At 42.3% G+C, this 15,122-nt stretch overlaps 1 protein-coding gene across 3 annotated transcripts in view; it reads right to left on the bottom strand.

The window, feature by feature from the left end:
• REPS2 (RALBP1 associated Eps domain containing 2) overlaps positions 1 to 15,122 on the bottom strand; it is a gene marked incomplete at both ends in the record, with an annotated part of 164,245 nt that overhangs the window by 50,678 nt on the left and 98,445 nt on the right. For 2 of the 3 annotated variants that reach the window (XM_084258093.1, XM_084258094.1), the window contains 4 exons: positions 2,204 to 2,257; positions 3,392 to 3,461; positions 8,891 to 8,985; positions 13,120 to 13,262. In XM_084258093.1, coding sequence (XP_084114219.1) covers positions 2,204 to 2,257; positions 3,392 to 3,461; positions 8,891 to 8,985; positions 13,120 to 13,262 — 362 coding nt within the window. The remainder of the gene's footprint in view (positions 1 to 2,203; positions 2,258 to 3,391; positions 3,462 to 8,890; positions 8,986 to 13,119; positions 13,263 to 15,122) is intronic. The other variant, XM_084258095.1, reaches the window with a different exon arrangement.

Raw genomic sequence — 15,122 nt, 5'->3', positions numbered from 1 at the left:
GAAAGCCATTCTAGCTAACTGGTCCATGAGCTCCAAGGCCTTGAAAGTCAGGCTCAGCTTTCAGGGCATGTGAATATCTATAAAAATGGCAAGGGCACGTTGTGTGCAAATTCAGGTAGAAGCCCAAGGACAGACTGTAGCTTCTCATGTGGGGAGAGAGAAGAAGGATGACAGCCCAGGCAGGCCCTCTTGGCAGGAAACAGAAACAGAACAAGAGGGAATGTCTAAAGTATAATTCTCCAAAAGGCGGCAACTCGACTCAGGTAAACTGGCCACGTGACATGGACAGCTGCGCAGAATTAGAAGCCACAGCTCGAAACTCCAGCACCTCCGACATCCCCGGGTAGATTGGGTATTCAATGCTCTTTTAGATGAGGGATTCCCTCACCTCACTCCAGACATAGGCAGCAGGGGAGGAAGGCACCAGACACCACATCACATGCTCCCAAGCAGACTGTGAACCACATTCGGTTTCACAGGGCGGCAGGCCTGACTGGTGCTGTCTGGCGGTGCCATATCCCAATCACTGAAGGATCTAACAAATGAGGTCTTTCTGAAGCGTGTGCCCAGAGAGTAACTGATGGCCCAGCTAAACCCCAGGGAGACAGGAAGCACTGTTCACCAAGTTAACTCTGCCAATATAAGTAGCTGTCATTAATCCCACAACATGAAGTTTACAAAAGCCTGGCAGCACCCACTTTAGCTGGAGAAATCTCATGGGAAAGAACCTCGCTCAGGTGTCTGTCCTAGACAAATTAAGATTTTCAGCTTCTGAATAAGGAACCCACATCTGTTTCAAAAGTCAAAACTAGGGTTGGGAATTCCTAACACTTTTGGAGTCATGGTTGATCTACAATCTCAATTTTCTACTTCTTCACCTGTCCTGGGAAAGGCAGTGATTCCCGAAAAAGGCTGTACAGCAGAGTCACTGGCAGCGGGTGGCGTCTGCCTAAGAATACAGATTCTCAGGCCCTGTCACTGAAATCAATCCTATATTCTCATTTATAGTCATAATCTCTTCTCTCCACCACCCCTTTCCTCTCCCTCCACCTGTCTATTTTACACTTCGAATGAACTTCATGTTTTGGAGATACTGTGTATTACAGAATAAGCCTCAATGTTATATTGACTCCTTTATTCCAACTTTATACAAATAAGCCCGGGATAATGGCTAACTAACCAAACAACCATGATTTACTTATTAAAATTTAAAAGAGAAAACAATAAAAGAGAAAACAGGGACTTTTTTCATGTCCTCATAAGCAGAACTCCAAATAGTGACGCCTTCCCTGGCCCATTTGTTTTTAACTAGATTCATCTGGGTGCAGTGACGCTGCCATGGAGAGCATGGAAGACGGGCCCAGCCAGCTCCACATTTCACAGACACGGTCCCAACTCTCCAAGAACCTGAGCAAACACGATTTTTCTTTTTCTCCTTGGAATCCACTCCAAGCACAAGCACATTTACTTGTCTTCCTGGCAGTGAAGTATAATAAAAATATTTGAGATTTCTGTTTTGGAAATGGAAAATGTCAACTGTGGACTTTTAGTTGATCTACTCTATCAGTTCTTTACACAAAAACCACAACGGTTGTTGAAACCATCTAGATTTTTTTTTAATTATTTTAGCTGCTTCTTTTATTTTTTTTAAAAAAGATTTATTTATTTATTTATACATGCACTGGGTACAGTCAGAAGCGCGGGAGGGTGAGAGAATTCACCAGAGCCAGAGCGGGGAGCAGAGCAGGCAGAAGGACCGAAGGACACTGCTGAGGGGAGCAGCGGGCGGCAGGAGAGGTCTGCGCGCCATGTGGGACCCTCGCCGGTGGCCGGGGAGCAGCCGGGGATCGAACCAGCGCTGCAAAGGTGCGGGCAGCTTCACACCCCAGTGCTCAACCGCTGCGCCACCGGGGAGGCCAAAACCATCTAGATTTTACACTTAGTAACAATAAGGTCCTAAATTCAAACTGGCTGCCTTTCAGTGAAATCTAAATTCAGAATTTAAAAAGAAATCCCTCTCTTCTTGTACCTGAAAAGAGGGTAGGGTTTAAAAATAAAAGGAAAAAGGCCTTCTTGTAATAAAACACAAAATATTTAGAGTAAAACATACTATCACAGATGTGCTGGTCTTCACAATGAAAGCATTTATTTTTTAATTAGAAATAATTACATACAAAATATATTAAAAATGATTTTCTCCTACCTGAATCCTTGGATATGTCCTTTGGTAAGGCTTCATCTGTAGTACTTTTCAAAACTAGCAGTTTTGTTTTGAAATAACCAGAGAAAAAGGAGGAGAAAAGGGGGAAAATGTAAAATTTTATTTCTGAGGCACATTACATTAATACAGAGTCCCCCCCTAAGCGGTCACTAATGAACACAGCATTACAATCCCCTGTGGTATTTTCAATTTTCCAAAGACAGCACCCTAGTGGCTAGGAGGGGCATGACTAGGAAATATCAGCAATTTCCCCCTCGTATTCCAGAGATTCAGACCAATGACCTCAGAATCCCCAGGCGTGAGACCCAGACTTGAGCATTCCTAGAGCTCGCCTGGTTATTCTAATGTGCAAGCCAGGCTAAAATTCACTAGAGATAGCTTCACTTGTTTTTTAGTTACCTTAGAGAAGCCTCTCATTCATGGGTATCGAATCACTATCAGACAGCAGAAGGAACACTAACTTGAGATTGAGAAAATTTTCTTATCCAAGTTCTTTTTCATATTTAGCCGTTCACTCAGCTCTAAATTTCAGGTGATAAAACACCACCAGCCTCCATTCAGTTTTACAAGGACTGAATAAAATAAGGTAAGAAGAAAGGAGCTCACTATTAGAAATCACTACGCAGAAGTATGGAGCTAGAGGTGGGGGGGGAGAGAGCTTCCTCCTGCTCTTCTAGGTATTCCCAGGCCCGCTCCTCCCTGTGCCGGATGGTGCCTGCCGCAGAAAGCACCATGCAGCGCCGTCTCTCCCCCACCTAATGGGACGTGCCAACTGTTGGCGGGCTCTACGTCACACCCCAACACCCAAAAGTCACAGAGATTAAAGCCTAGGAACAGAAACTCTCTCCAGAAGATAACTTCCTCATGAATTAGACCAGCACACAAATGTTCTGGGTTCACATCTGCCAACACATGATGTTAAGCTCTTGAATTTGTTCAGCTTCCAGTAATTTCCATTGTAAGAGGTCAGAGTAGACTGAGGGTCAGCAGTGAGTAAAGGGGCCTATGAGCTGGGGGGCTTCAGACACACACACTCAGGTGAACTATAGTTTCATGACAATCATTTGTTCATATACTGAGAACTGTCTGCATAAGCTCTAGAAGCCCGCCATCCAAAGAGACGTGAATACAGCAACACAGAGTGTCCTTACAGGAAGTTTCTTTCCATACCTTGTTTTTCATCATCAGTCATCTCTGGGGTCGGGACAGGAAAGTCAGCCATGTCTTTAATAGCTGTCTTCTTGGAAAAGAAAAGTAAATTAATTATATGGGTGCATTGGAAATTGAATGACACGCACATATGATGAAAATGCTTTAAAAGCATCACAGCTTGCCAGTTATTACTGTCTCCAGCAAACCCTGACATTTAATACTGTTTTATTCTTTTAAGTTCCTAGTGAGGTGTAAGTTAATTTGTATTGAAAAACTTACATATACAGAAGAAAGAATTATTCAGATTGAGCCCTATGTATAAACAGTATATGAAATTTGAATCTGGTGTGGGATTCAGTCAGAGAATCATGCAGCACTTGCCCACTCAATCACAAGCAAACCCGTATGGCATGTGCTTTTCCCACAAGCACAGAGAGACTTTGACAAGTAGCCCCATAATGCAGCTATTTGCCAGGATCTGTTTTATAGAGGAAGCTCAACCCTGATTCAAATAGCGTCCTTGGAGTGGAATAAAAGAATTTTATTGGACGAGCAGAACAAAATTTTCTCCTAATTCAATTATGAAGGAAATCTTCACTTACACTAATAAATATCCAAATGGATTAGTTTAAAATTCTGCATAAAATGTACTTTCTATGCATTCATTTCTTAGATGTTCTCAACACATATTCTAAGACTTCTCACAAGATTAAATGAAAGAATATATACATTTACATATGTAGCAAATTCTGGAAAGATAAAAATTGAACAGGGATTGGGTAGATGGAAGGAGGACTTGCCTTCTGACATTCTTTTTATTTTAAACATATTCAAAACAGTCAAATAAAGATAAATTGCAAAAACTTAGAGGAAACAGTGTAAATTCCTGGAGCTGTCCAAAAGGCTAATTGGTTTACCTCTCAGATTCTGAGCAACCCCAAAAGGATCAGCAATACTTCTGTTTTTAAACTGTTTCAAAGAAAGGGGGTTAAGAATACTGCTTAGAGGGGCCTCCCTGGTGGCAAAAAGGTTTAAGACGCAACCTATGAAGCAATACACAGCCTCTGCAGCACGAGTTCGATCCCTGGCCAGGGAGGAGACCCACATGGCACAGCAAACCTCTCCTGTCTCGCCTGCTGCTCCTCTCAGCAGTGTATTTCAGTCAGTCTGCCTGTTCTGCTCCTCACTCCATCTCTGGTGAATCCTCTCACTCCCCACAGCTCTGGCCTGTACCCCAGCTCTTGTATGCATAAATAAATAAATCTTTAAAAAAAAAAAAGAATACTGCTTAGAGATATCCTGGTTTAGGATTTAATCATTCTCAGGCAGGTTGTTCTGGCATTACAAAGAAGCATCCAGATGGAATTTCCTATTCAAGGTCCTCTAGTTAACTCTGACAGAATAGAAATGTACAGTGCCTTTCTTTCATTTTCTTCTCCAACTCTGATTATAAACCATACCCTAGAAGAAAATAATTTGAGTAGAAAATGGAGATAAAAAAGAAAGCCAGAAAAATGCTGTTGAAAATTTTAATATCTAAACAAATAGAAAGACATCCCATGCTTATAGGTGAGAAAATGAAACACTGTTAAGATGATGACACCTCCCAAATTCACCCAGTCAGTGCTAGCCTTCATTTTTTTAAGTTTTTGATTTTTTTTTAATTGCAGTAACATTGGTTTACAGCACTGATTTAGGGTTAGAGGATCACACCCTTCAGATCACATACCACACCTTTTTACAGAAATTGACAAGCTGGTCCTAAATTTCATTTAATCATGCAAAAGACTCAAAATAGTGAAAATATTTTTGAAAAGGAAGAACAAAGTTCAAGGACTGAAACTTGCCAATTTTAAAAGTTGCCACAAAGTTAGGGTGATGACGGCGGTGTGATACTTGCATAATGACAGACCTATAGATAAGTGGGATAGTGGGTCCATAAATAAACCCTGCATCTGTGGTCAATTTAATTTCAACAAGGGTGCACAACACCTGCCTTTTCAATCAATGATGGGACAACTGGACAGGCATGCACAAAAGAATGATGTGGGACCTCTTCCTCACAGCATGCACAAGGATGAACTCAAAATGGACACCAGATCTAAATGCAAGGTCCAAATCTGTAAAACTTTAAAATAGGAGGAAACCCTGGTAGTGATCTTATATTAGACAATGGTTTTAGATATGACATCAGAGCAGTATAAGAAATCAAAGGAAAAAATATATATATACATTAAACTTCATCACAACCAAAAAAATTATATTGCAAAGGCACTATCAAACTAAAGAAAAACCAAAGAAAGAAAATGCAGCAAATTACCTAATAAAGAGTGTTATGTCCAGAATATATAAAGAACACTTATGACTCAATAACAAACAACCCAATTCATAAATGGACAAAAGATATGAACAGCCATTTCTCCAAAGTAGATCTAAAATGGCTAATAATCACACGAAAATGTGCTCAACATCATTATCATTAGTCATCAGAAATTCCCAGTCAAAGCCACAGTGCGCTACCATGTCATTCCCACTAAAATAAAAAGGACAGACAATAACTGGTGTTAACAAGGATGTGGAACAATCAGAACCATCATACATCGATGGTGGAGGAATGAAAAAGAGGACATCTGCTTCGGAAATCAGTTCAGTTCAGTTGTTCTTCAGGAAGTTAACCACCAGGTATATGATGTGCCCATTTCAGTCTTAGGTATATACCCAAGAGACCTGAAAACATTCACACAAAAGTTTGCAGCACAAGTTTGATCCCCGGCCAGGGAGCTACCCACATGGTGCAGCAGACCTCTCCTTTCTCACCCACTGCTCCCCTCAGCAGTGTGTTTCAATCAGTCTGCCTGTTCTGTTCCCCACTCTGTCTCCGGTGAATCCTCTCACCCTCCGTACCCCTGGCCTGTACCCCTGTTCTTGTATGCATAAATAAATCTTTTTAAAAAATAAAATTAGATCATAGGACTAGTTCCACAACTTTTTAATGTACTAAAAACCACTGAACTGTATACATTGGGTGAGTGTGGTGCATGAATTATATATCAATAAAACTGTCTTTAAAAGAAAGAAATCCAGTAATCTAGGAAATACTGCTGAAGAGGAGTATAACTGAAATTATCTTTTTTTCTTCCTGGTTCATGGTTACACTTCAGTTGTCTTTTTAAAAAAATGTACCACTCAGAATCAGCTGCAGTTTCATTCACAACACAAACACCTATATGGAATTATACCAAAATCTATTTAAATTACAGGCATTCACAACATTATAAGACAGGTAGAAAGAATGATGCACAAATAGTTTAGAAGAACATGAAATATTTAACCATTGGCTATTAAAATGTGAACTATACTTCCTGAGTGGTCAGACCATCAACTAACCCAATTACTTGGCCCCTGAATTGTGTTTATTATCATTATCTAAAAGCACCCCCCACCTTGGGCCTCCCTGGTGGCGCAGTGGGTTGAGCGCCACGCTGTGAAGCTGTCCGCAGCCTCTGCAGCGCGAGTTCGATCCCTGGCCGGCCAGGGAGCAACCCACATGGCACAGCAGACCTCTCCTGTCTCGCCCGCTGCTCCCCTCAGCAGTGTATTTCAGTCAGTCTGCCTGTCAGTCAGTCTCTGTTCAGTCAGTCTCTGGTACATTCTCTGACCCTCCCGCACATCTGGCCTGTACCCCGGATCCTGTATAAATAAATAAATCTTTAAAATAAATAAATAAATAAAAGCACCCCACCTCAAAATAATAAGCTTTGTTGGGAAAGAGGTTTTGGTTTTGAGATTTGGGTTTTTTTTGTTTTCTTTTTTTGTTGGTTGGTTGGTTAAGTTTTGCTTTCTTGTTTGGACAAGGAAAAGCAAAGACTTGGTAGCTTTTAACCTACCCACCACAGGGGGCCAGTGAAAGAATACACAAGCGCCAAAGCAGGTGCGCACAGCATCCACCAGGGGCGCACACTGTCATCGAGGCCATCAGAGCGTGTGTTTAAAAAATCTCCATTTCCAGACCTCAGAGACTCCTGTGTATTTGTTCTTTCCTTTTCGAAAGATAAATTACCACATGGGGTAAAGAAACATGAGTCAGTAATTAATTTCTCCCAAAAAACAGCAGCATTTGTCTCTGTTAGAAGGACAAAGACCATCTGATACTATGGCAATATGGAACAAAATGTTTATCCAGAAAGAATAAGAATGTACAACACGTTTTGGTAAATCACCTACCAACCTCATAATTTTACGGAAGCAGAGGGACCTAGAGAAAAAACTGAAAACAGGGCAAGTGCCTAAGAGACCTGTAGAGGGTCAGTCCTGGCCTGAGAGACCTCTCCAGATACTGCCAGCAGCCCCAAGCACACTGAGGGCCAGGAAAAGTGGCTAATTATTGAATTGGCTTCTTCATCTCACATGCATTCTGCAGAAAAATAAAATTTTAACCAAAATTCTTCAAATGCATATCTACCACTCCTCCCGAAAGGATTTCTCCTTACGTCTTTTTCCCATGCGGAGAAACCTCTTGAGGAAAGGAGCAGGGGGACCATGAACAGTGACAGAGAGACCAAGGGAGATGTTACCACAGGGAGCGTGAAAGAGGCAGGCACATTCCCTCAGCGGGGCAGAGGATACCCCCCACAGCTCAGAAGAGGGGGTGCGGGGGGGGGGGTGTCTCTGAGCGCCCTCTGGGAAAGGATAAACAATCTCAAAGTTACAAGAAATTAAAGTCCAGCCTTGCATCCTGTCTTTGACTTCTATCATCCAGCGATGAAAAAACCAGAGTCAGAGGACGCTAACAGGAGTCTACGAATAAATCTGCACTTAGGAAACAATTCCAGATTATTTGGGGGATGGGAAGAGCAGGGATCATAAGCTGTCGTCCTAGCGATCAGAAGGGTGATCGTGGCAATGACAGTGCTAAATTAACAATAACCATGATGACTCCTGTTTACTGCCACACCCCGAACTAAGCCCTTGGCTGAGCCCCTACAACAACGGGCCAACACCATGGACATGCTCCAGGTTTCTTTTGGAAATCATCCTAATCCGTCGTCATTTGCTCCAAAAGCTAAACTCGGAGTCCAGAGGGAAAAGGAGGCTTTGAATGTGATTTGTGGCCTCATATATAGTCCTCAAACTTCTTCTCAAAACTGTTCAGGTTCATTAAACCTAATAAATATTCACTTACAAAAACCACAACTGTATAATGCTCACTTCGGAATTAAAGTGTAGTTTAAGTAAACAACAGCATTTTTTCTGGCTTAGTTTGGCTACCCCTAAATTTCACCTCTAGAAGGTCAAGAAACTAACTTGCTTATTTCACTATACCTTGCTTTACAGAGAAAAGAAGTTACAGATAAATCTGGTGTCTACATTTGAAAGGCTGAGCCTGAAACTAAGTACTTAGTATGAAGAGAAAATGATTTAAAAGTGGACTTTCCGGAGTTTGTAAAGACCAGCTGATACTGTGGCTAATGGACTTCATTCTATACACACCCTTACTTATGATACAAGATCTTTTACCTCCATCCGATTCAAGTCACGGCCTTGTTGGTTTGCTGGCATTGACTCAGAATAAGAGTCAAATAACGCACACTCCCACTTGGGCTTAGGAAAGGCTAAAAAGAAACAGAAAGAATACATAAGAAGATCTACTATATAGAGAGTGGTCATTGTTTCCTGTCAGCTTTTCTGTGCCGGCTAAATACAACACAAACTCCACCAGCTCCTGCGGACCAGTGCTGACTCTAATCATGGAGAGTTAGTATTTCAAATTCTTCACATCACAACCCGGTATTTCTAGCATCCTCATTTTATACCTGATGATACTGAGGAGCAGCAAAGCTAAGCGACTTGCTCACGGTCACGTAGCTGGAAGTAGAAGAGCAGGCACCTGAGCAGCCAGCATCCTAGGGACGAGGCTTCCAGCATTTCATGTCACATAGCAGTCATTTTCCATGTTACCCATCACTATCACGATACTTAAGTTTTAACCATGCTACTGGCATAATTTTAAATGGTAGTAACTGTGATGGTAGACATTATCTAAGGAAATGTTTCATCTTAGCTATTGTTGGAAATAGACAAGATCATGCAATGTGTGCCTAAGAAAACTTCACAAACTACTCGTTTCTTTTGGTTAGCCATTAGGAGTAACAAAAATAAGAGTTTTCCTCATGCTGATCCACTCAGCCCCCTTAACTAACAGTGAGGACATAAGAATCACAGGTTTCTCCCAACATCGAACAGTCACAGGCTGTTAGTTAAGGGAGCTGAGTGGATCAGCATGAGGAAAACTCCTGCCACTTGGTAAGTTAATACTTAAAACACCATTTCTTAGAAGCAGATTCTGTTTCACCACTTTGTCATGAAGTAATTACGAAGGAAATGTCTCAACAAGTAGAAAAGTTGTCAATATCACAAAGAGGAAAAGCAGATTGAGGTAGGCAATAAACAGAAGCCACAAATCAAATTTGCCAAGACCAGTTAAGAAATCAAAATGTTTTAAAAAATACTTTAATATGATGTTAAAAATGGATGGACATTATTTTTCATCCTTCCCCACCATCCCACCAGGATTTGAAATGCCAACTTCGCTCCTCAGTAGCACTAGCCACTAGGTAACAGCTACCACATGTGCAGCTGAATACAAGCACCTTGAATATTCAGGGACTTACTGTGGACTGCATTTCACTGATATCAGGTGGAGCAAACTGTGCCCTGGTGAATTTCTGACTATACCAAGTGGTCTCACTGTTTCCTTGGTAAAATCCAGCAAAACCCCTTTCCAAGTGCCATTCCTCAAAGCAGTCCCAAGAGTGGTTTTTACCAATCTCAGGCATTCTCTTTTTCAGTCTGTCAAACAGTGATCTGACTAGTATTACTTGACAGAAGCCTTACCCTGAATGGGTCTTGCTATGCAGAAGGCTAACACTTTCAAAAACTAAAAAGCATTCAAGTTACTACTAAATCTCTCTCCAGCATGTACCCATCCCTCCATCACCACTGCCACCTCCCCAGCGGGGCCCCCCTGTGGCTCTGACTGGACTGCTGCCATGACCTGGTCTTCTGGTTTCCACCCTTGACCCTCAAGACCTGGTCGGCAACCAGCATGATCATCTCAAACAGCAAATCTAACTGTGTGACTTCCCTGCTTCAAACACGTTGGCACTGCTGAAAATATCAAAAGGCCCGTAAATCACCAATAATCCAAATTTTCCTTCCAACTCTGCCCTTTAATGTTCACTGTTAGGGAAAAGGAACTATCTCTGTAGGTAAAAGTAAAGTGGCACCAGCTACAACCATTCCTATTTCATAGTTTTGACTGCATGATGACATCAATCAAATTTATACTCCTCACCACTCTAGTCAAAGACTGGATTAGATTTTTTTTAAAGACTAAATACAGATCAATTCGAAAACTGTTGGAGTAAGATAAAAGCTAAACTTTCTTAAAACTTATTACCATCCAAATAAACCCCCCAAACGAACAGGACCGTTCATATTTTGCACAGTCTAAAAACACAGAGAAGACCATTATAGTTCTGGCCATTGTCTTGAGCTGTATAAAGACAAACACGGGTGATAAAGCATTTAAGTTAACTGCTAAGCCCTCAGGGCTCACTTAACATATACTCTCCCTGAGTTTGATGAGGTATGACCACGTTTTATGTATAATTATTATTTAGGATTAATCCCACAAGCTCTGGAAATGATGTGCAATTTTTGTTTAATTGGAGGGTATGTGATGAATTCATCCGCTGTTTCTGTCTAGATGCTGACAGTCTCCATCAAAGGCCAGGAAGAAGCAGGGGCTTTCATTCCAGTGAAGGCAAAGCCTGCGGGGGGGTGGGCTCTGTCACAGCCACCCCCCTACAGCAGAAGCAGCCATCTGCAGCAGCAAAGGAATCATGGGGCTATTTCTCTTCTGTTGACACACTTTGTGCAAGACTTGCAGATTTGTAAAAATTTTATCAGCAACTTCTGAAACAGAACATAAAACACCTGGACACCTACCAAGTGACTTCTCACACAAGGAATCATGCCACTGGTCATGGGTTCCTTTACCATCCAGCCTCAAATGAAGGAAACAGTAAAACCAGGAAGTTAAGGGTGGTTGTGGAAGGTAAGACACCCAGGACTCTCCCCGGGGCTCCCAAGAGGAAGTGGTGATGGTGTAGACATAGCTAAATAGCCCCAGAGCAGACCACAGCCCTTTGGTCAACTACTCATTCCCACAGAGATGCAGAAGGAATTCCTCCATCACCCTACACTGAATTGGCTCTGGGACCCACGCCATCACCAAGATGGCCCTGGAAAGGTTAGTGATTCTTTGCCTTAGATCCAGGAGAAACAGAGGAGGGAGAAGGAGAGAAAGAAAGCAGGAAGGAGGAGCGAGGAGAGGGAGACAGACACAAAAGAGCAAACAGAGAAGCCATGCTACCTAATTGCAAGGTAATTCTTGGGGACCTGAGGGCCTCCACCTGTGAGGAAGGCCAGCAGGCGGGGGTACAGTCGGCTGCAGCTAGAAAGCAGCGGCTACCAGCCACGTCCAAGCCCTGAGACAGCAGTGGCTTTTGCTCTCTGAATCTCCCACTTCATACAATTTATGGGGACATTTGGGGAGATCCCAAAATGGTCACATTTTCTCCAACACGTTTACATGTCCCTGGTGCCAGATACATACTTGGTCTCTTCCCTTTGGTTTCGCCTCCACTCCCTCGCTATCAAATATAGAAAACCATTGCCTTTATTCAAGACTCGGAGACTGCAAGACAGGTAAGTCATCGACCACTTAGAATCCAGTGTCATTGCGAGGAGGGGCCCAGACCAAATAATCTAAGGCCTTCTCCAGATCGCACTACAAAAGCTATGCTCTATTAATGATGAATCGGATTTTCTTTAGACACTGCCACCTCTAGCAATAATCGTCCGTGACCAAGCTCACATATTTTCAAGAGACCTTTCCTGACAAGCAAGAAAGGTCAGGGTAAGCAGTACTCGTCTGCAGACCCTTCCCGGGGAGGCTGTGCTTCTCTGAGTAATGGGAATCATGTAAGTTCTCACTGCCTTTGAAAAGGGCCAGAGACACTATTACTTTTTCTAATCTTCCAAAGGTACTAATACAAACACTGGACGTACCATGACTCTTTCCTATCCGGGGGATTTGGGGCAACTGTTTTTCTCAGGAGAAAGTTATAGCCCAAACTTGTGGTGTGCACGAATGCTCTGGGTCTATCTGCTTGCAGCTACATGGGGGTATAATTTGCAAAAATCCATGCAGTGTACATTTAAAATTATAGCTCTTTGCACATTTCACAGTGAGTAATTTTTTAACATTTTAATTCGCTGTAAAAGTTGTATTCCATTCCATTGCCCAAGGCCACTTGGGAACACTGCAACATGCCCAAAGATGCTGAGTGAGCACTTGCCTGCAAGGACATCTTCCTCTTCGCTTTCTATCAGCGAGGAGGCTCACTACTTGCCTCGTCCACAATTTTCATGAAAGGATAAAACAATTTGGGGTCATCCACCCAGAGAATACTAGAATGGGAATAACAAACGGCTCACACTTACCCAGATTATCCCTATTATTCATGTTATAATTAAGATGTGAAAGTCTCGTATCAGTTAAAGGACAATAACTACAAAGAACTCCCCAAAGTGTCTGGACACCATCTTTGAAAACAAAGGTTTCTTATCAGATCTGGATGAAAAATGCCCAAGCCTCAGGACCGACGCAGAGTCCTTACCCGCTTGCAGGTAGTCTGGCTGCAGGGTTGGGGGCAGGCTTTCTGGCAGCGGGTAGCCGTTCTTCCGGGCCACGATGAGATGAAATGCAGCACAGAACTCCGGCAGGGTCAGAGCTCCATCACAGTCAGCGTCACTCAGTTCCCTAAATATGACAGGTGTCATGAGCACCGAACATGCGACTTAGAGGAACAGTCACTCAGTGTCCAGGAGCCCTGTGGGATCCCCAAACTCCTATGACATTTCGGGGCTACTTGGAAGGAAAATACTTGTCAACAGCATTGGCATCAGTGGCACTTTATAAAATGCCACTGGGAGGTCTGTTTTACAACACTGACGATACAAGAGACTATCGCACAAAAAGGAGTGGCGATGCCTAGAGTCCCATGCTTCATTCAGCAGATGCGTGGTGTGAAGAGCTGTGGATGTGGAGCTCGAATCAGATGAAGCACTGACCCGGTCCACCCACAGTTACCTGATCGCGGAAATAAGTTTCATTTTCAACCTTAAGGAAAAACCTCAAAGTTTTAAAGCCACAAAAAATAAATGAATGAATGAATGAATAAGAATTAAGACAAATAAGATAAATAAATAAGAATTAAATAAATAATTAAGAATTAAGAATTCCCTCCTGAATCTACCCAAAGGACATAAAAACATTAATTCACAAGGATACCTGCACCTCTATGTCTACTGCAGCACTATTTACAATAGGTAAGATATGGAAACAGCCCAAGTGTCCAAAAATAGATGTCTGGATCAAGAAAAAGCGGTACATATACACAATGGAATACTATTCAGCAATCAAAAAAGACAAACTCATGCCATTTGCAGCAACATGGCTGGAGCTGGAAGGGATTATGTTCAATGAAATAAGTCAGAAGGAAAAAGAAAATATCAGATGGTTTCACTTATAGCAGGAATACAGGGGAAACACATAAGGGATCCAGAAAAATATAATCAATAAATAACCAAAATTAACAGGCAACTATAAACCAGACATTCTCCAGGGCAGGGGAGGGAGAGGGATGAAAATAGGAGCGGGACGAGCACAGGGACTGTGGTGATGTTGCACAGGTGAACTGGTGGTGGGAATTTTACAGGGCCTACACCGGAGAGGAGAAAGCAAACATTGTACAAAAATGAACAATGACGTAAAATATATATAAATTAAAGCTTTTTTTAAAAAGATACAAAAAAAAAAAAGAATTCCCTCCTGGGAAAAAGACAAGTAAGCTCATCAAATATGAGTTGAATTCTGGTTTGGAGCTAAAACTAGCAACGAGGAAAGTGTGGAACCGAATGACACAGAAGAAAGGGAGCATCCTAAATAGGCCTATCTTGCCTCAGTCACTGTTCCCCACTGAAAGGCAGAGACCTATTTACTCAGCACAAAAGAAACCAATTTGCCAAGGTAACAAAGACCCCAGAAGCTCACCCAGGCTCTGAGGAGTAGAGAGATAAGTAAGTAAACTTGTGCGAGGACAAGCAGGGCGATGAGATATCAAACTGTACTAGGAAGATTCTACTATTTGAAAGAAAAATATCTAAAGCAAGCATCATAACTTTCCTTGAACTTTCACATCCTGCTCCCCTTCAAATGTTTAGAACTCACCAGCCCTGAAAGAGCAGCTCCCCAGGGTGAGGAGTAAGGAAAACAATTTCAAACGCTGACAGGGAGAAGCTTGCCCCAGTATGTCGCAACCAAAAGATAGGCAGCCTCATGCCAATAATGCAAGTCTGAGAATTCTGCTCACACACTGTGTTCTTTTTAAAACAAAATTTTTTTTTCCCTACCTTTGAAATCCAGTGTATAGCTTGCAGTTAGGAAAAAAAACAAAACAACAAAAAGCCCAGGTGCTCTCCTGCTCTCCAGTGCCTCTGCAGGTGTTTCTCTCCACAAACCTTTTCTCTCTGCAAAGCAGCAGCGGCAGCTCTTTCTGCCTGCTTATATCTGGCCAGGCATCTCCCCCTGTCCTCTTCCTAATAAACCTGTCCTTTGAAA

Source organism: Talpa europaea, assembly GCF_964194135.1.
Source record: "Talpa europaea genome assembly, chromosome: X".
Taxonomy (NCBI): Eukaryota; Metazoa; Chordata; class Mammalia; order Eulipotyphla; family Talpidae; genus Talpa; species Talpa europaea.
The sequence above is the reverse complement of the archived record's forward strand: the minus strand, read 5'-3'. Positions and strand labels throughout refer to the sequence as shown.